At 41.2% G+C, this 21763-nt stretch overlaps 2 protein-coding genes across 2 annotated transcripts in view; both read right to left on the minus strand.

Annotated features, from left to right (window-relative positions):
* LOC123738993 (vam6/Vps39-like protein) overlaps positions 1-559 on the minus strand; it is a gene marked incomplete at its 3' end in the record, with an annotated part of 2720 nt that extends 2161 nt beyond the window's left edge. The window contains exon 1 of the mRNA XM_045713578.1: positions 330-559. Within this exon, the coding sequence (XP_045569534.1) occupies positions 330-402 (73 nt within the window). The remainder of the gene's footprint in view (positions 1-329) is intronic.
* A 1447-nt stretch (positions 560-2006) lies between these two features.
* On the minus strand, positions 2007-19889 carry LOC123738992 (transmembrane protein 87A). The gene is made up of 19 exons (XM_045713577.1): positions 19637-19889; positions 18817-18874; positions 18293-18390; positions 17519-17635; positions 17339-17386; positions 15770-15826; positions 14841-14991; positions 14609-14670; positions 12296-12479; positions 11985-12084; positions 11284-11377; positions 10810-10990; positions 10554-10612; positions 9077-9180; positions 8628-8704; positions 7922-7992; positions 6915-6967; positions 3598-3628; positions 2007-3431 (listed from the first exon to the last, which is right to left on the minus strand). Exons 1-19 carry the CDS (start codon positions 19739-19741, stop codon positions 3390-3392), a joined length of 1692 nt encoding a protein of 563 aa, XP_045569533.1. The 5' UTR covers positions 19742-19889; the 3' UTR covers positions 2007-3389.
* Positions 19890-21763: the final 1874 nt, after the last annotated feature.

The raw sequence follows: 21763 nt of genomic DNA on the forward strand, positions 1-21763 counted from the left end.
TCGTCAAAAGTAGTGCACTACATAGGGAACACACATCACCTTGAGAAATTATAATGGTATTATTATTATTATTTATTAAAACCTCTCCACGTCCTCGACCAGGTGCAAGACAGGGTTGCTTTGTTTACAAATTGTAGTGTCACCTCAAAACTCATCAAGACAACTTTGCTCCAACTAGCTGACAAGAGTTATCAGATAATTATCCGGTAAACAAACCAACCAGCTACCTTAGTACCTACCTAGTTAACTAGTTAGGTAGTTTATGGCAACAATAATTTACTATGTTAGCTAGCTACTGTAGTTAGCTTGTTGACATTATGACAACTTACCCCAAGCAGCAAGACAGTCAATCTGAAGAGGCAGTTTCTCCAGGATAGGGACCGGTTCGTAAGCGTCATGCATTGTAGTTACCTAGTTGATTTCCCGTTCAATTAAATCATCAAAACCAGTTGAAGATAGCAAGTTAAAACGAAAACAACAGTTATGTTGCTAACGTTTGTCAGCTACGGTACTGTAGCGTTAACTGGTAACGTTGGTAACAAAAACACTTTGTTGGGGGCAACGTTACAAAAGGTACGTCTAAAAAATGTCAAGTCCTACTCTTCGATCAAATAGTATCTTTAATCCGTGGAGGTAACCTTAAAATAATTCCTCTGTCATTCGTTGAAGCCATGACATTCAAAACAAAAACAGCGAACGAATTGATTAGCTAACTAACATGCTATGTTAGCGAGAGGACACCAAAAATAATAACGCGTTAGCTAGCTGGCGGTAGCAAAATTCCGTATCATCCCATGTTAGTCTAAAACCGACCACTTAATAACAACTTAATTGACACAGAAATCTAAAAAAGAAGAAGCTAAAATACTCCTACAACATATTCTGCTAGTCAATAAGCTAACACAAGAGATAAATATATATATGTGTTTGCTAGCTCCTTACTGACTCGGGGATTTGACAGGCAAGTCACATGATTAGTACATCAGAGAGGAAGAGGTGAAGGAGAGGAGAAACTCGCCCCCGAAAAAAATCTGTCTCCTCCTGCAGCTGCCGTTTTCCTCACCCACCAAGCGAGGAGGGTTTTGTACGGGTGTCGAATTTGGTCAAATCCCCCCTAAAAATGTTTTTGTTTTTTTTAAATGTAATGGCTTATTTGGTCAAATAGAAGTTTCGCAATTTCTTAGGTTGTTACGAATACACTGATATAATCTGATATAATTAAAAATCTCTGAAACTGGAAACTCCCTCACTAGCTTTAAGCACCAGCTGTCCGAGCAGCTCACAGATCACTGCACCTGTACATAGCCCATATATAATTTAGCCCAAACAACTACCTCTTCCCCTACTGTATTTATTTTGCTCCTTTGCAACCCCATTATTTATATTTCTACTTTGCACTTTCTTCCAATACAAATCTACCATTCCAGTGTTTTACTTGCGATATTGTATTTACTTTGCCACCATGGCCTTTTTTGCCTTTACCTCCCTTATCTCACCTCATTTGCTCACATTGTGTATAGACTTAATTTTCTACTGTATTATTGACTGTATGTTTGTTTTACTCCATGTGTAACTCTGTGTTGTTGTATGTTGTCGAACTGCTTTGCTTTATCTTGGCCAGGTCGCAAATGTAAATGAGAACTTGTTTTCAACTTGCCTACCTGGTTAAATTAAGGTGAAATAAATAAAATAAATAAAAATAAATAGGACACGTGACACACCGCCAACTTTGATTTAAAAAAAAAGAATACTAAAAAATACTTTTATATCGAAGTTGTGCTTTGTTAATGGACATGTATTTCCATTGTCTGAGCGGCCACTCGAAAATCGGGTCAATATAATGGATAATATGTGAGTACAATCACGAGGGATGAATTATATATAACAAAGGTGAACCTTCACCAGCGTTCTAGCACAGGGTCGTAGTAGAGAATGAGTATCTTGTGACCCTAAATTTTTTTTAAAAAAAGGTACATTTCATTTCACATAATACTACACACATATTGTATTAATTTGCACGATGACAATGTTTTAATATAAACTTTAATCCCAGAATAAACAGCAAAAACGCATACAATAATGTAACAAAAAAAAAAAATTACAATGCAGACCCACTTTACTGTACATTAGATGCTGTCCTTATTTCCTGCTAAACAAAAAACAAAGAAAAAACAATGCAATGCAGGACAATTTAACAATAAAAAACCATATGCTGTCTGTAGAATAAATTACTGGGTCAGTGGGCCTGGTCTGGCCACACAGGCTGTGTTTACACGGGCTGCCCAGTATTGATCCTCTGCTGTGTGTCTCAGTAAATTGCACTGCGCCAGCATTGTGGGGGGGAACGTGAAATTAATTATCTTGGGAGGTGGTGGCAGAAACTGACATAAAAAGCCTCACAGTGACACATAATAATGCATTTAACAAATAGACAAAATTATCAGACTGCACTGTGTCAATACTATTATAGATAAGTGTCAATGGCAGACTGACTGACTCACTGGGCCAAGTGACAGGTAGCATCCCAAATGGAACCCTATGTAGTGTACTACTTTTGACCAGGGCCCCATAGGGTAGTGCACTACTGTTGACCAGGGCCGCATAGGGTAGTGCACTACTGTTGACCAGGGCCGCATAGGGTAGTGCACTACTGTTGACCAGAGCCCCATAGGGTAGTGCACTACTGTTGACCAGGGCCCAGGCCAATATTTGTGCGATCAATTTAGGATGCAGACCTAGATTTACCAAAATATATAATACTATACATGCAGTATGTCACTGCTGCCAGCCCACTCCCTCACTATATCCCAATTATCTCTCCTTCCTTCCAAAGTGTGCACTTCTTCACTTCCCTTCACTGATTTGAAAGGAAATGGGTGGAAACTCCCACTAGTCCATGCCTCCACCAATCCAATGCTTTTAGATTTATGGGGAGGTAGCGAACGAGTGCACACTTCAAGCTATATTGGGGGTGGCAGGCAGCGTGGATCGAATCCCCGAGCTGACAAGGTAAAAATCTGTCTTTCTGCCCCCTGAACAAGGCAGTTAAACCCACGGTTCCCCGGTAGGCCGTCATTGTAAATAAGAATTTGTTCTTAATTGACTTGCCTAGTTAAATAAAAAGGTAAAATAAAAAATATCCATCGACTTGCCACTCCTATCTGAGGATACAGCATCATGGCCAGATGGGACCCTATGGGCCCTGGTCAAAAGTCGTGCACTACAGAGGGAATAGGTGGCCATTTGGCAAAGCCGTAGAGTTTATTAGCGGCTGCATGGCGGTGCTCAAAATGAAGGAACATAAAAAGTGTTTACATAAATATAGGATCTGATGGGTCACTTCATTTAAACTCCATCAATGGCTGCCTCAGTGAAACCCCCCCACTCGGTCATTCCATTTTGGATCTCTCCATCTTGGTTTTCAGAATTTCCTGGGGACAAAAATGCGCAAGAGAAACATGTGTCCTATGAGTCTCTGTTGAATGATGGTAACACAAAATATAACTTTTGACTGAGCTTTTTTTAATTATTTTTTATTTTTTTAAATAGACAAAAATGTGACCGGCAGTTATTATGAGAGAGAAGTTCCTTATTTACCTCCTCTTCGTCAAGCATTACTGGGAGGGCTCTGCAGAGAGGGAGCAGAGAGAGAGAGGGAGACAGAGATAATTGCTTATTTGTTTTATTTTTGTATATATATTATTTGTTCATATATGATTTTTTAAATGTACACTACCAGTCAAAGGTTTTAGAACACCTTCTCATTCAAGGGGTTTTCTTTATTTTTTTTACTATTATCTACATTGTACAATAACAGTGAAGTCATCAAAACTATGAAATAACACATATGGAATCATGTAGTAACCAAAAGTGTTAAACCAAACCAAATCAAAATATTTATATTTGAGATTCATCAAAGTAGCCACCCTTTGCCTTGATGACAGCTTTGCACACTTGGTATTCTCTTAACCAGCTTCATCTGGGATGCTTTTCCAACAGTCTGAAAGAGTTCCCACATATGCTGAGCACTTGTTGGCTGCTTTTCCTGCAGAATGCTGTGGTAGCCATGCTGGTTAAGTGTGCCTTGAATTCTAAATAAATCACTGACCGTGTCACCAGCAAAGCACCCCCACACATCAGACCTCCTACACCACGGTGGGAACCACGCATGCGGAAATCATCCGTTCACCTACTCTGCATCTCCCAACGACACGGCGGTTGGAACCAAAAATCTCCAATTTGGACTCTTGGCCCAAAGCAAGTCTCTTCTTATTATTGGTGTCCTTTAGTAGTGGTTTCTTTGCAGCAATTTCGACCATGAAGGCCTGATTCACACAGTCTCCTCTGAACAGTTAATGTTGAGATGCGTCTGTTACATGAATTCTGTGAAGCATTTATTTGGGCTGTAATCTGAGGTGCAGTGAACTCTAATGAACTTATCCTCTGCAGCAGAGGTAAGGGTGCCCGAGTGGCGCAGCGGTCTAAGGCACTGCATCGCTACAGACCCTGATTCGATACTACAGTCCCACAGGGCGGCGTACAATTGGACCAGCGTCGTCCGGGTTAGGGGAGGGTTTGGCCGACGTAGGCCGTCATTGTAAATAAGAATTTGTTCTTAACTGGACTTGCCTAGTTAAATAAAGGTTAAATAAATAAAAACTCTGGGTCTTCCTTTCCTGTTGCGGTCCTCATGAGAGCCAATTTCAGCATTGATGGTTTTTGCGACTGAACTTGAAGAAACTTTCAAAGTTCTTAATTTTCCGGATTGACTGACCTTCATGTCTTAAAGTAATTATAGACTGTCATTTCTCTTTGCTTATTTCAGCTGTTCTTGTCATAATATGGACTTAGCCCTATTTGGCAAAAGACCACCTTCTGTATTTATTTAACTAGGCAAGTCAGTTAAGAAAAATATATTATTTACAATGATGGTCTATCAAAAGGCCTCCTTGCAGGGATGGGGGCTGGGATAAAAAAGTAAATTTTTTATTTTTAAATATAGGACAAAACACACATCACGACAAGAGACACCACAACACTACATAAAGAGAGACCTAAGACAACAACATAGCAAGGTAGCAACACATGACAACACTGCATGGTAGCAACACAACATGACAAGAACATGGCAGCAGCACAACATGGTACAAACATTATTGGGCACAGACAACAGCACAAAGGGCAAGAAGGAGACAACAATACATCACACAAAGCAGCCACAACTGCCAGTAAGACTGTCCATGATTGAGTCTTTGAATGAAGAGATGGAGATAAAACTGTCCAGTTTGAGTGTTTGTTGCAGCTCGTTCCAGTCGCTAGCTGCAGCGAACTGAAAAGACGAGTGACTCAGGGATGTGTTTGCTTTGGGGACCTTTAACAGAATGTGACTGGCAGAACGGGTGTTGTATGTGGAGGATGAGGGCTGCAGTAGATATCTCAGATAGGGGGGAGTGAGGCCTAAGAGAGCTTTATAAATAAGCATCAACCAGTGGGTCTTGCGACGGGTATACAGAGATGACCAGTTTACAGAGGAGTATAGAGTGCAGTGATGTGTCCTATAAGGAGCATTGGTGGGAAATCTGATGGCCGAATGGTAAAGAACATCTAGCCGCTCGAGAGCAACCTTACCTGCCGATCTATAAATAACATCTCCGTAATCTAGCATGGGTAGGATGGTCATCTGAATCAGGGTTAGTTTGGCAGCTGGGGTGAAAGAGGAGCGATTACGATAGAGGAAACCAAGTCTAGATTTAACCTTAGCCTGCAGCTTGGATATGTGCTGAGAGAAGGACAGTGTACCGTCTAGCCATACTCCCAAGTACTTGTATGAGGTGACTACCTCAAGCTCTAAACCCTCAGAGGTAGTAATCACACCTGTGGGGGAGAGGGGCATTCTTCTTACCAAACCACATGACCTTTGTTTTGGAGGTGTTCAGAACAAGGTTAAGGGCAGAGAAAGCTTGCTGGACACTAAGAAAGCTTTGTTGTAGAGCATTTAACACAAAATCCAGGGAGAGGCCAGCTGAGCATAAGACTGTATCACCTGCATATAAATGGATGAGAGAGCTTCCTACTGCCTGAGCTATGTTGTTGATGTAAATTGAGAAGAGCGTGGGGCCTAGGATCGAGCCCTGGGGTACTCCCTTGGTGACAGGCAGTGGCTGAGACAGCAGATGTTCTGACTTTATACACTGCACTCTTTGAGAGAGGTAGTTAGCAAACCAGGCCAAAGACCCTCAGAGACACCAATACTCCTTAGTCGGCCCACAAGAATGGAATGGTCTACCGTATCAAAAGCTTTGGCCGAGTCAATAAAAATAGCAGCACAACATTACTTAGAATCAAGGGCAATGGTGACATCACTGAGGACCTTCAAGGTTGCAGTGACACATCCATAACCTGAGCGGAAGCCAGATTGCATTCCAGAGAGAATACTATAGACATCCACCCCTACCTTGTCACAACAAACTGAAAAAAAAAGAAATTCCACAAATTAACTTTTAACAAGGCACACCTGTTAATTGAAATGCATTCCAGGTGACTACCTCATGAAGCTTGTTGAGAGAATGCCAAGAGTGTGCAAAGCTGTCATCAAGGTAAAGGGTGGCTACTTTGAAGAATCTCAAATATAAAATATATTTTGATTTGTTTAACACTTTTTTGGTTACTACATGATTCCATATGTGTTATTTCATAGTTTTGATGTCTTCACTATTATTCTACAATGTAGAAAATATTCAAAATAAAATAAAAACCCAGGAATGAGTAAGTGTGTCCAAATTTTTGACCATGAACCACCATTCATGCCAATAAAGCATTTCTTGAATTGAGAGAGCAGAGAGGTGACCAGTTATATGAACGTAGCAGTAACTTGGGCCAATACACCTCAAAATGTTCCTTTCTTTCCTACTCACACATCAGCAACAGTTGTGGGAATGTTCTCCTCAACCCATTTCAGGTCTTCATCCTGAGAACAAGAGAAAGGATACATTCATTTATTTGTATAAATACGCAAAACAGTGTCTTGAATCAGATTGGACTGTGAAAAGATGACTAAGTTAAGTCATCAGACCCCAACCATGGATCATCCAGAGCCGTGCTATAAATTCTCGGACAACCCAAAGATTCCAAGATGCCCTTCCAGACTCCCTCCACCTACCCAAGGACGTCAGAGTACAAAAATCGGTTAACCACCTAACTGAAGAACTAAATTGAACTTAGCGTAAAACCCTAGATGCAGTCGCACTCCTAAAAACAAAACAAAAACATTTGTCATAAGAAACTAGCTCCCTGGTATACAGAAAATACCCGAGCCCTGAAGCAAGCTTCCAGAAAATTGGAACGGAAATGGCGCCACACCAAACTGGAAGTCTTCCAACTAGCTTGGAAAGACAGTACCGTGCAGTATCGAAGAGCCCTCACTGCTGCTCGATCATCCTATTTTTCCAACTTAATTGAGGAAAATAAGAATAATCCCACATTTATTTTTGATACGGTCGCAAAGCTAACTAAAAAGCAGCATTCCCCAAGAGAGGATGGCTTTCACTTCAGCAGTAATAAATTCATGAACTTCTTTGAGGAAAAGATCATGATCATTAGACAGCAAATTACGGACTCCTCTTTAAATCTGCGTATTCCTCCAAAGCTCAGTTGTCCTGTGTCTGCACAGCACTGCCAGGACCTAGGATCAAGGGAGACACTCAAGTTTTGAATTGAATGGACTCACCTCTTTACTCAGTAGTTTTGAATTGAAATGAATGGACTCGCCGTTTCACTCAGTAGTTTTGAATTGAATGGACTGACCTCTTCACTCAGTAGTTTTGAATTGAAATGAATGGACTCGCCGTTTCACTCAGTAGTTTTGAATTGAATGGACTGACCTCTTCACTCAGTAGTTTTCAATTGAATTGAATGGACTGACCTCTTTACTCAATAGTTTCTGTGACTGGGCTCCATTAGTCTCAGCCTTGGTGCCTCTCATCTTCATCCCCTCTGGAACAGAAATGTGGAGTTAGATACAGTGCCTTCAGAAAGTATTCATACCCCTTCACTTATTCCACATTTTGTTGTGTTTACAGCCTGAATTCAAATGGATTAAATCGATTTTTTTCTCACAAATGTAAATAAAAAAAAATGTATATAATTCATTTTGAATTTAGGCTATAACATAACAAAATGTAAGTCAAATGGTATATATACTTTCTAAAGTAACTGTAGAGACCAGGGTTGGGGTCAATTCAGGAAGTACAGTGAAATTCCATTCCAATTCTCGTCAATGCTTTTCAAATAGGAAAATGTGGAATTGACCCCAACCCCGCTCGACTGGAATTGACCCCAAGCCCGCTCGACTGGAATTGACCCCAACCCCCGCTCGACTGAAATTGACCCCAACCCCGCTCGACTGGAATTGACCCCAACCCCGCTCGACTGGAATTGACCCCAACCCCGTTAGACTGGAATTGACCCCAACCCCGTTAGACTGGAATTGACCCCAACCCCGCTAGACTGGAATTGACCCCAACCCTGTTAGACTGGAATTGACCCCAACCCCGTTAGAGATCCCTATTGTCATATATTATATCAATACAGCAGGAAATCATAACGTTAAATTGGTTAAAGTCTTTCACCAAAGGCTTCATTCAGCATGGGTTCCTTGGCTTCATCCTCCTCATCGTCTTCATCGATCAGAGGGGAATGGGAGAACCTGCGAGAACACAACACAGCCTCAGACAGGCGCTATATACTATTATATAAATATATATATAACTACACTGTTACTATTGTGTATATGTTACTACTGTGTGTGTGTGTGTGTGTGTGTATATATTACATTGTAATGTATATATGTGTTACTACACTGTTACTATTGTGTATATGTTACTACTGTGTGTGTATGTATATATGTGTTACTACACTGTTACTATTGTGTATATGTTACTACTGTGTGTGTATATATATATATATAACTACACTGTTACTATTGTGTGTATATATATTATTAATGTTATTACAAATGACCTCTGATCTCTCTGAAAACATTAGGCAGGTATATAGTCTGTTAGAACATAATGTTGACCTCTGGCTGTTGGCGGAGGGTCGTAGCAACACCATGATGACCAGGAGGATGGTGGAGAAGAGGAGACGCCAGAACGCATCGTCCACCCACAGATCCCTCCAACCCTGAGAGACACAGTGGACAGACACACACAGTGGACAGACACACACACAGTGGACAGACACACACACAGTGGACAGACACACACACAGTGGACAGAGTGGACACAGTGGACAGACACACAGTGGACACAGTGGACAGAGACACAGTGGACAGAAACACAGTGGACAGACACACAGTGTATTAAAAAACACAAGACAACAGCAGACAGTACATCATAATCAATTATCATTTGTTTCGAATATGAACAAATATTCTATATACACTGAACTATATACACGGAATACACTGAACAAAAATATATAAAAACGAAAACTGCAACAATTTCAAGGATTTGCAGTTCATAAGAAAAATCTGTCAATTTAAATAAATTCATTATGCATCTGTTAGTCACAAATACTTAAAAAATATTTTTTTAATTAAGAGGGGTGTGGTTCAGAAAAGCACCATTAGCATCATGCAGCGCGACACATCTCCTTCACAAAGTGTTGATCAGGCTGTTGATTATGGCCTGTGGAATGTTGGTCCCACTCAGCTTCAATGGCTGTGTGAAGTTGCTAGATATTGGCGGGAACTGGAACATGCTGTCACACACGTTAATCCAGAGCATCCCAAACATGCTCAATGGGTGACATGTCTGGTGAGTATGCAGGCCATGGAAGAACTGGGACATTTTCAGCTTCCAGGAATTGTGTACAGATCCTTTGCGACATGCTGCAACATGAGGTGATGGCAGTGTATGAACGGCATGACAATGGGACCTCAGGATCTCGTCACGGTATCTCTGTGCATTCAAATTGTCATCGATAAAATGCAATTGTGTTCGTTGTCCGTAGCTTATGCCTGCCCCATAGCATAACCCCACCGCCACCATGGGGCACTCATACCGCTCGCCCTTTACGACGCCATACACAGGCCGGTTGGACGTACTGCCAAATTCTCAAAAAATATGTTGGAGGCGGCTTATGGTAGAAAAATGTACATTCTGGCAACAGCTCTGGTGGACATTCTTGCAGTCAGCATGCCAATTGTACATTCCCTCAAAACTTGAGACATCTGTGGCGTTGGCGTTGTTGTGACAACACTGCACCTTTTAGAGTGACTTTTTATTGTCCCCAGCACAAGGTACACCTACGTAATGATCAAGTTGTTTAAAAATCAGCTTCTTGATATGCCACACCTGTCAGGTGGACGTATTATCTTGGCCAAAGGAGAATATGCTCACTAACAGGGATGTAAAACTAATTTGTAGACAACATTTTTAGGGAAATAAGAGTTTTGTGCGTATGGAAAATTTTCTGGGATCTTATTATTTCAACTCATGGGAAACATGGGACCAATACTTTATTTTTGTTCAGTGTAAAATCTACCAACTCACGGTCTGGCAGTCGACCAGCTTAAACACTTTGGTCGTCCAGATGATGAAGATAATAGAAGCTACGGAAACAAAACAAAGTGAAAAGTTAAAATAAATAACTTATTAATTTATCTTTTGTTTATTCAATATTGAGATTAACAGAATCAATTTTTTAAAGTAAGTACCCAAGTACAATAAAATCATATCAAATTGAAAAGCTGTGCCTTTCATAGCGCTGTGACATTAAAACCATTCATAAATATTCCTCCAAACTCACCCAGAACAGAGAAGATAAGTGTGTTGGTGAAATGCTGATACAGAGACAGCTTCACTACGTTCCTACGCAGCTTCAGAAGACGAGTGGTCTGGGACAAGCTTATGAAGATCCACCACATCACACAGGAGTCAATGAGAGAGAGACTCAGGTTAGCCACCAGGGCTACGGTTCCATAGAAACCCTGGGGAAGAGAGAGAGAGAAAGAAAAGATTGAGGACAGAGGGACAGTTCAAAGAGCGGAGAGAGAGAGAGAGAGAGAGAGAGAGAGAGAGAGAGAGAGAGAAAGAGAGAAAGAGCGAGAGAGAAAGAGAGAAAGAGCGAGAGAGAAAGAGAGAGAGAGAGAGAGAGAGAAAAAGATTGAGGACAGAGGGACAGTTCAAAGAGCGAGAGAGACAGAGACGCATCCACAAACTTCCAAGGTGTCTCAAAGTGATATATAGATGAGAAGTGTAGCGATTATCTGTAGCGACTCACTCCTGTGACGCGCAGCACTCCCTCCACAGAGGAGAAGAGCAGGTAGAGCAGGCCTACTGCTGCTAGCCGGTGGACTGTGGTGCCCAGCCTGGGTCTGTGAGAGACAGCGCAGGAAAACAGGAGCGGGAGGGGGGAGGAGAAGGGGAAATCAGTGCCTGTACTCACAAAACAGGTCTCAGAGTACAGATTGAAAAAGAATGGGGGTCTGATCCTCAATCAGCGCTCTTACTCAGAGACGCTTTGTGAATACGGGCCCAGATGTGTGGTCAAAGCTAGGCCATAAAAACAGGGCGTTGGTGTGTGTGTATGTGTGTGTGTGTGTGTATTAGTATCCTCATGGGTACCGGAAATCCCCCAAAGTCTGCACAAGGATAGTAAAACCTATGCTGTGTGTGTGTGTGTGTGTGTGTGGGTCACAACTCCTTGTACATGTAAACACTGTACAAGATTGTAGTGTGACAGTAGGGGAAACCTCCATTGATACCATACAAATCAGTAGGTGATGGACAATAACAGCAGTTCAGTTCTGAACCCACAGAACAGGGTCATCATAGTCAGTACAGTATTCATATTGTACGCGGCTCCAAATTACACTCTATTCCTTTAAACATAGTGCCCTACTTTTGACTGGAGCCCTGTGGGCCCTAGTGCACTATTTAAAAAAAAGGGGGGAATAAGGGTGCCATTTGGGATGAACTCACTTGACGATGCCGTAGCCCAGACTGACTATGAGCACTAGGATCCGAGCCAGAGATCTCTTCAGAGCAGACAGCAACTCGGCAAAGATTACAGCACCTTGAACTGTGGAGGGACAACATTTTAAAACATTTTAAAACAACAAAAAGTAGATGTGAGTTGAAAGTAAATTTACAGATTTTACAAAAGAGAATGACCATGATGCAACTCTCCTTTAAATCAAATCAACCGATTGATCGACATATATAAAAAAATTTAAAAAAAATGTTTTTTAAATGACCGTGCATTTCTAAATAAGAGCGCGAATTTAACCGACCATAGTCTCCTCTGTAGCGGATACTCTGGTACTCAGAGTAGAAGACAGCTTTCTCCAACATGCCCAGGATGATCACTCCTCCGATCCAGAACTGGATTCTCAACAGATCCTTCCAGTAACAGGCAGACCAGAAGAGCCAGAGAGCCCCGAAGAACACATACACTATACACATCACCATGTAGAACTGGGAAAGAACAAACACACATCATCATGTAGAACACACACTATACACATCACCAGGTAGAACACACACTATACACATCACCAGGTAGAACACACACTATACACATCACCAGGTAGAACACACACTATACACGTCACCAGGTAGAACACACACTATACACATCACCAGGTAGAACACACACTATACACATCACCAGGTAGAACAAACACTATACACATCACCATGTAGAACAAACACTATACACATCACCATGTAGAACAAACACATCACCATGTAGAACACACACATCACCATGTAGAACACACATTATACACATCACCAGGTAGAACAAACACTATACACATCACCACGTAGAACAAACACTATACACATCACCATGTAGAACAAACACTATACACATCACCATGTAGAACAAACACTATACACATCACCAGGTAGAACAAACACTATACACATCACCATGTAGAACAAACACTATACACATCACCATGTAGAACAAACACTATACACATCACCATGTAGAACAAACACATCACCATGTAGAACACACACATCACCATGTAGAACAAACACTATACACATCACCATGTAGAACAAACACTATACACATCACCAGGTAGAACAAACACTATACACATCACCATGTAGAACAAACACTATACACATCACCAGGTAGAACAAACACTATACACATCACCATGTAGAACAAACACATCACCATGTAGAACACACACATCACCATGTAGAACACACATTATACACATCACCAGGTAGAACAAACACTATACACATCACCATGTAGAACAAACACTATACACATCACCAGGTAGAACAAACACTATACACATCACCAGGTAGAACAAACACTATACACATCACCAGGTAGAACAAACACTATACACATCACCAGGTAGAACACACACTATACACATCACCAGGTAGAACACACACTATACACGTCAGAGAGGCCGGTACAGGAAGAAACAGAGCAGCTGTTCCGGACATTGAAACATGACATCATAATATACCGTCTTAACTGACGAATACCATCACAATATACCATCCTAACACATATCACAATACACCATCCTAACACATTCCATCACAATATACCACCAAAATACACCATCAAAATACACCATCCTAACACATACCATCATAATATATACCATCACAATACATACCACCATAATATACCATCCTAACACATACCATCCTAACACATACCATGATAATACACCACCATAATACACCACCATAATACACCATCCTACACGACAATCCTAACACGTACCACCATAATACACCACCATAATACACCATCCTAACACGTACCACCATAATATACCACCATAATATACCATCCTAACACGTACCACCATAATATACCACCATAATATACCATCATAATATACCACCATAATATACCATCCTAACTAATACATCACCATTCTTATCTAATCAAGATATATTAGTGTTATTTTTCATACATAAAAAAAAAAAGTTAACATTTTTTTCCACTTTGACATTCAAGTATTTTGTGTAGATAGTTGACCAAAAAATACAATTATAACCATTTGAATAAACCTTTGTAACAACAAAATGTGTTAAAGGTCAAGGGGTGTGAATTCAGCTACCTCAGCTACCTCAGCTACTTCAGTATCCCTGCATGTTGTACATATGACCCTGACCCTAGACCTGGCCCTAGACCTGGCCCTAGACCTGGCACTGGCCCTAGACCTGACACTGGCCCTAGACCTGGCCCTAGACCCTGGCCCTAGACCTGACCCTGACTCTGACTCTAGACCTGACCCTGACTCTAGACCTGGCCCTAGACCTGGCCCTAGACCTGACACTGACCCTAGACCTGACACTGACCCTGGCCCTAGACCTGACACTGACCCTGGCCCTAGACCTGACACTGGCCCTAGACCTGGCCCCAGACCTGGCCCTAGACCTGGCCCAGTATACAGCATACATTCTCCTATTGTTTTATGTATCTCTTATTTCTTGTGTATTTTTTCTTCAGTTACACTATTTTGATATTGAATACTGCACTGTTGGGACGGACTTGCAAGCTAAGCATTTCACTGTACTTGTGCATGTGACGAATAAAACTAGTAACATACCATCATAAGAGGCCAGTCTGCAGGGGAGGAGTATTCACGAGGCCCCTTCATCTCCACGGTCACTGTAAATACACAGACAGGCAGTCTCAGACACAGGCAGGCACAGACACAGGCAGTCTCAGACAACGTCAATTTCTCATTGCTCTGCAGACAGAAGGGCACTTCGATGATGAAGCACTAAGTCAAAGGCCTATGTTTATATTAGAGAGTGTTAAGTTACGGTAATACTGACTGATAAAGGCCAAGTTTCCCTGGACGTCATTAGTCTCCTCCTCCTCTGCTCCAGGGCGCCCCCCGCTGGCATCTCCACGTTGCTGCGGCTGTACCTTCACTATAAACAGGTAGGGGCTGTCGGACCACGCCTTAGCCACAGCGCCTATATCCTTCAAGGGGACACATGACAAGACACTTGAACGCATCCCAAATAGCACCCTGTTCCCTATTTAGCCAGTGGTGGGGGAAAAGTACCTAATTGTCATACTTGAGTAAAAGTAAAGATACATTAATAGAAAATGACTCAAGTAAAAGTGAGTCACCATACGGACACGCCTGGAACCCAAATGGATTACGTCGCGCAATTGAGAGTCAAGTGTGGCGTAAAATACTTTAGTTTTAAATATATTTAAGTATCAAAAGGAAATGTAATTGCTAAAATATACTTAAATATCAAAAAATAAATTTAAGTATAAATCATTTAAAATTCCTTATTTTAAGCAAAGCAGATGGTACAATTTTCTTGTTTTGTTTAATATATGGATAGGAAGGGGCACGTTCCAACACTCAGACATGTGTGTTTAGTGAGTCCGCCAGATTAGAGAGGCAGTAGGGAGGACCAGAGATGTTCTCTGTTTAGTGAGTCCGCCAGATTAGAGAAGCAGTAGGGATGACCAGGGATGTTCTCTGTTTAGTGAGTCCGCCAGATTAGAGAAGCAGTAGGGATGACCAGGGATGTTCTCTGTTTAGTGAGTACTTTAAAGCATTTTTACTTAACTACTTAACACCACTGTATTTAGTCCACTACTTTTGACCAGGGTCCATATGCTGCCATTTCAGAAGCACACTTTCAATGCAAAACCCATTTAGACACAGGCATGACTATATACAACCTGTTTACATAAATCTTATAAAACACACTATTAAACAGAGTTCTGATTGGCTTACCGGCTTTTCCAGCCACCCCTGTGGAGCACTCTGATTGGAAGGCCTGCCTTCCTCGCTCTAAACAACAACAGAGTGATAGTGAGTACACAGATGGCTTATCCATTTGATTTCAAATCACTTTTTGACCGCACCTCTTGATTTGAACAAAAACATTCTCTACATATCTGCCCACGATAGAAGTCAAATATAAAAACAGAAATACCTTATTGACATAAATATTCAGACCCTTTGCTATGAGACTCGAAATTGAGCTCTGGTGCATCCTGTTTCTATTGATCATCCTTGAGATGTTTCTACAACTTGATTGGTGACCACCTGTGGTAAATTCAATTGATTGGACATGATGTGGAAAGGCACACACCTGTCTATATAAGGTCCCACAGTTGACAGTGCATGTCAGAGCAAAAACCAAGTCATGAGGTCGAAGGAATTGTCCGTAAAGCTCCGAGACAGGATTGTGTCGAGCTTCAGATCTGGGGAAGGGTACGAAAACATTTTTGCAGCATTAAAGGTCCCCAAGAACACAGTGGCCTCCATCATTCTTAAATGGAAGAAGTATGGAACCACCAAGACTCTAACTCAGAGCTGGCCACCCGGCCAAACTGAGCAATTGAGGGAGAAGGGCATTGACCAAGAACCTGATGGTCACTCTGACAGAGCTAAAGAGTTCCTCTGTGGAGATGTTTAGAACTTCCTAGAAGGACAACCATCTCTGCAGCACTCCATCAATCAGGCCTTTATGGTAGAGTGGCCAGACGGAAGCCACTCCTCAGTAAAAGGCACATGACAGCCCGCTTGGAGTTTGCCAAAAGGCACCTAAAGGACTCTCAGACCATGAGAGGCAAGATACTCTGGTCTGATGAAACCAATATGTAACTATTTTTCCTGAATGCCAAGCGTCACGTCTGGAGGAAACCTGGCACCATTCCTACGGTGAAGCATGGTGGTGGCAGCATCATGATGTGGGGATGTTTCTCAGAGGCAGGGACTGGGAGACTAGTCAGGATCAAGGGAAAGATGAACGGAGCAAAGTACAGAGAGATCCTTGATGTAAACCTGCTCCAGAGCACTCAGGACCTCAGACTGGGGTGAAGGTTCACCTTCCAACAGGACAATGACCCTAAGCACACAGCCAAGACAACGCAGGAGTGGCTTCGGGACAAGTCTCGGAATGTAACATAGTTGCCCAGCCAGAGCCCAGACTTGAACCCAATCGAACATCTCTGGAGAGACCTGAAAATAGCTATGCAGTGACGCTCCCCATCCAACCTGACAGAGCTTGAGAGGATCTGCAGAGAAGAATGGGAGAAACTCCCCAAACACAGGTGTGCCAAGCTTGTAGCGTCATACCCAAGAAAACTCGAGGCTGTAATCACTGTAATCGCTGCTTCAACAAAGTACTGAGTGAAAGGTCTGAATACTTATGTAAATGTACTGTTTTTTTTATTTTTTTGCCTTGTCATTACGGGGTATCATGTGTTGTTTTATTTTAGAATAAGGCTGTAACGTAACAGCACTTTATTTTTTTATTTTTTTATCAACGCGTCTGAATACACTGTCTAATAATACCTGTGGACTGATGAGGGGTTGATAGGGGCTGAAGTCTGTGTAGTACACCTGGAAGGAGGAATGGAGGGAGGGGAGGGGGGGTCAGAGATATAATACATCAACCAAGAATTCTAAGTCAGTGTATGGCAACACCCCCCCCCACAAACAACAACAACAACAACAACAGAATAGCCAACCAACCTTGGGTTGTAAAAGAACTGAGCAGTTGTCAAAGTACATGTATCCCTGGCTGTAGAAGCCGCTCCAGTCCTTCTTCAGCATGTGATCCAGACCAAACATAGTCAGTGCCTTGTTGTCCTACAGGAAGTAGAAAGAGAAACAACTCACTGACTGGGCACAAAAAGAAGAAAAAAAAGGACAAAACAGGAACATGTCTCTTCTCTTCTAACTGCACCTGTACATAGCCCATCTATAATTTAGCCCAAACAACTACCTCTTCCCCTACTGTATTTATTTATTTTGCTCCTTTGCAACCCATTATTTATATTTCTACTTTGCACTTTCTTCCACTACAAATCTACCATTCCAGTGTTTTCCTTGCTATATTGTATTTACTTTGCCATCATGGCCTTTTAATTGCCTTTACCTCCCTTATCTCATCTCATTTGCTCACATTGTATATAGACTTATTTTTCTACTGTATTATTGACTGTATGTTTGTTTTACTCCATGTGTAACTCTGTGTTGTTGTATGTTGTCGAACTGCTTTGCTTTATCTTGGCCAGGTCGCAATTGTAAATGAGAACTTGGTGTCTAATAAATTCCAGGCAACACACTATTTTTGTGGTACTGCTATTACAACATTAATGCGATGGCATAGTTGGATACGTATTACTATTTCTCTGTGTGCTATTTGTGGTTCGTGTGCAGGGTTATGATGAGTCTGCCTGTAAGAATGGGCAGCAGAGAAGAAGAAGAAGGGGGAGGAGAAAAACAAAAAGGGATTGTACTCACTGGAGTATTGAAAACTTCATTGTAGCAGATAGAGGAACGGAGGTACCAACTGATGTTGAAGGCCAGGGTGGGATCACATAAAGCCAAGTCGCCCTGGACTGGAGGAGGAGAGGAGAGTCAATAGCAGAAACACAGGGAAAGAAGAGGAGGGGGGAAATACTTGTATTGGCTACTTGTACTACATTCTTATGAAGGTTATATGAAGTGTAATAATTTGTAATGATGGGAAAAGTGTAAGGCCCGTACCAAAGTGTTTGTAGTGAAATGAAGGATACTGGGAGAAACATAGCCATATGGTCAGGATGTGTACAAAACAGCACTATATTCCCTATACAGTATAGTGCACTATTTTTTTTACTAGAGAGCAGATAAGAAACAGGGTGCCATTTCAGACGAAGCCCGTGAGTAAGTTGCACGGACAGGAGTAACAGGAAAACCCTGTTTAACTACAGCCGTCAAAACAATCTTTTTGGTCTGTAAACAAATCATCATCTTTGTTTTATTCCAAGGCTTACTATACTTACATCTCATGAAAATAGTTGTGTTGGCGTACAGTGTCTTCCGGAAGACTGCATTTTGTGACTATGGAAACGAATAGATCAAGTTACCACAGCAGCAAAGCACCTTGGACAAGGTTTTATCTAAATACTTGTCATGGTTGGGCAATACAACATCAGACAACTAGCTAGTTTGGTATGTTATCAAGCGTTAGCCTTAGACTTGTTAACAGTATGAAATCTCAATTAAAGAAATAAGCAAACTAGCTATACGCAATATTCCATTCACTACCTGACCTTAAGGTGAGTGGTAATGAGTTGGAGCAGGTACACTGTAGACATTATAGTACACTAATATATATACTAATATATATATATATATATATATATATATATATATATATATATATATATATATATATTACAGTATTCTCAGGTTATTGAGGACACAACTGACTCTTCTAGGCTCAAGGAGTAACGTTAGTAGCAAATAATCTGTGGTAGCTAGCTAGTAGCCTATCTTCCCAGATCATGTGATGTAATATTGCTAATGAAAACAATGTAACGTTAGCTTCAGTACACCTTCAGTTTACATCTGTCAACCCAGGATTCATTTACTTCCCCTGGGCTTGACTGTTGTACTTTAAAAAGCCTGCTAGGCTAGGCTATGCTAGGCTAGGCTAAGCTAGGATAAACTAGGCTAAGCTAAGCTAGGCTAAGCTAAGCTAGGCTAGGCTGAGGTTCCTTAGCTATCTACCTACTGCAGCTGATATTGAAATACTGTCATGCTGACACGTTAACAACACACACAACACACATACAGGACAGTCACGGCGAATGTACTCACTGAGTTGATGTCGACATTCCACAAGGACACTTCTGCCCCGATCCCTGGACGTAAAATTGAAATAAAAAACAACAAACATGACAAAAACACCGTGACATCTGTCATTTTAAATTTGTGTACGACGCAGTTCCGCAGTCAGTTCCGGGCCGGGGTCTGTTTGCTGAGGGAGAGGCTAACCGGACACGCCAAACGGACACGCCAAACGGACACACGGACACGCCAAACGGACACGTGGATGACGTCGAGTGTGGAGACGAACGGATACGATATAATAAGGATAAAGAAAATCAATTTGACCTCTTAATACTAATTGTGTTCACGTGAAAAATGTCATCAATAAATGTAAAAAAAATATATATATAATAATGTATTTTTTAAAAACGAATACAAAAAGAATACAAAATAATAAACTTATAAAAACAAAAAAAAACACTCTTCCTTGTTTTCTAATAAGGAGTTCGAGCTGTACATTAAGACCATTCTACATTCTTCTAATAAGAGCAGTTTACTAACTACATGTAAAATATATTGCCAGATTTGGATTACGTTCCCTTGGATATAAATCAACACAAAAAAACACTATAGATCTGGAGAACAAGTGACTTTGCCAAATATGAGAGGTCTCTCTAAACCTGTTATTAACACTTACGACATATGTATTAGCAGATAATGGCAATACACCGTTCTACACAAATCTACCAGTGATATCAATGCTGTGACAATACACCATTCTACACAAATCTACCAGTGATATCAATGCTGTGACAATACACCGTTCTACACAAATCTACCAGTGATATTAAATGCTGTGACAATACACCATTCTACACATATCTACCAGTGATATCAATGCTGTGACAATACACCATTCTACACAAATCTACCAGTGATATCAATGCTGTGACAATACACCGTTCTACACAAATCTACCAGTGATATCAATGCTGTGACAATACACCGTTCTACACATGTCGTAGCTGTATCAGTGTTCACATTTCAAACTGAAACCTGTGCAAGAGGATACTGTCTGCTATCGCAAATGTCAAATTCCATTCCAAGTCACTTTGCACATTATAAAGCAAAAATTTATTTTACCTCACGATTGTTTCCTTTGCCATTTCGATAATAATTCGCTAGTAGTGCTGTTGTTGCTATCATAGACTAGCTGGGAAAGGATTTACAGGACGACTGAATGAACCGACTGTCTTTCATTTGTATTATTTGTATTATTATTATTGCAGAAAACGTCAGTATAAAACAGACAAGGACAAGATATGCTAGGGGGTACAATTGTGTTGATAGTATAGCTTGCAGAGCACAGGAAGTAAAACGTTTCAGTAAAGTGGCTGTAATGGCTTCAACACTGAGTAATTGCACTGAATCTGCTCGATTTACAAGAGTAATTTGTTAAGTGCTTTGCTCAAGGGCAGACAGAGCCTTGTCCGTTGAGGGATTCGAACGAGCAAACATTCAGTTCACTGGCCCAACGTTCTAACCACTAGACTACCTGTCGCCCGTCTGTAATCAAGGCCTTTGGATCTCAAGCCTAAACCTGTTGGACCCCTAATCGTTTGTGCTGCTCAGTTATTGAAGGTGCGTTACTCCCATCTACTGGATTATAAAAATACTGCTACTGTAATTAATTTCATTACCACGTTTACATTTCTACTTGTTTATCACAACCATCAAAGCAACATTCGCAATGCAAATAAAGGGCATTTCATTCATTTGGACATTTGCTCAATACTTGAAGGATGTCATTTCCAGTGCTATCGAGTTACCAACACCGACTGGAAGGTGAGCGTTATCTTCTCTGTATCTATCTGCGGATCCAGAGATATCAGGCAGTAGGTCCTCTGTTATCCTGGTCATTGTAATTGTGGTAAAAAATTCCCATTGACATTCTGATTTATAATCTAGCTTTATTGTGGCCATGGAACCTTTGGGCCAGCATAGCGCCCAGCAAAATTCGAATGACAAAACACCATACGAGAGCTTTTATACCTAAGCCCTACTTTCCGCGTTGTACACTTTTGTAATTACTATATCCGATGGGAGCAGCCAGAACATTTTGGATACTGAAAATAGATCTGAAAATATAACTGAGTTTCCAGACCAGGGAAATGA

This window comes from Salmo salar, unplaced genomic scaffold, assembly GCF_905237065.1.
Source record: "Salmo salar unplaced genomic scaffold, Ssal_v3.1, whole genome shotgun sequence".
NCBI classification, from domain to species: domain Eukaryota; kingdom Metazoa; phylum Chordata; class Actinopteri; order Salmoniformes; family Salmonidae; genus Salmo; species Salmo salar.

What these genes read in the sequence shown, in the direction of transcription:
- LOC123738992 (XM_045713577.1), bottom strand. Translation starts at nt 19,741, where the DNA reads ATGACAGATGTCACGGTGTTTTTGTCATGTTTGTTGTTTTTTATTTCA. An exon ending in GGAATGTCGACATCAACTCA is followed by an intron (nt 18,875 to 19,636) that starts GTGAGTACATTC and finishes TCGTTTCCATAG; the next exon opens with TCACAAAATGCAGTCTTCCG. An exon ending in TAATGCTTGACGAAGAGGAG is followed by an intron (nt 3,432 to 3,597) that starts GTAAATAAGGAA and finishes TTTTGTCCCCAG; the next exon opens with GAAATTCTGAAAACCAAGAT.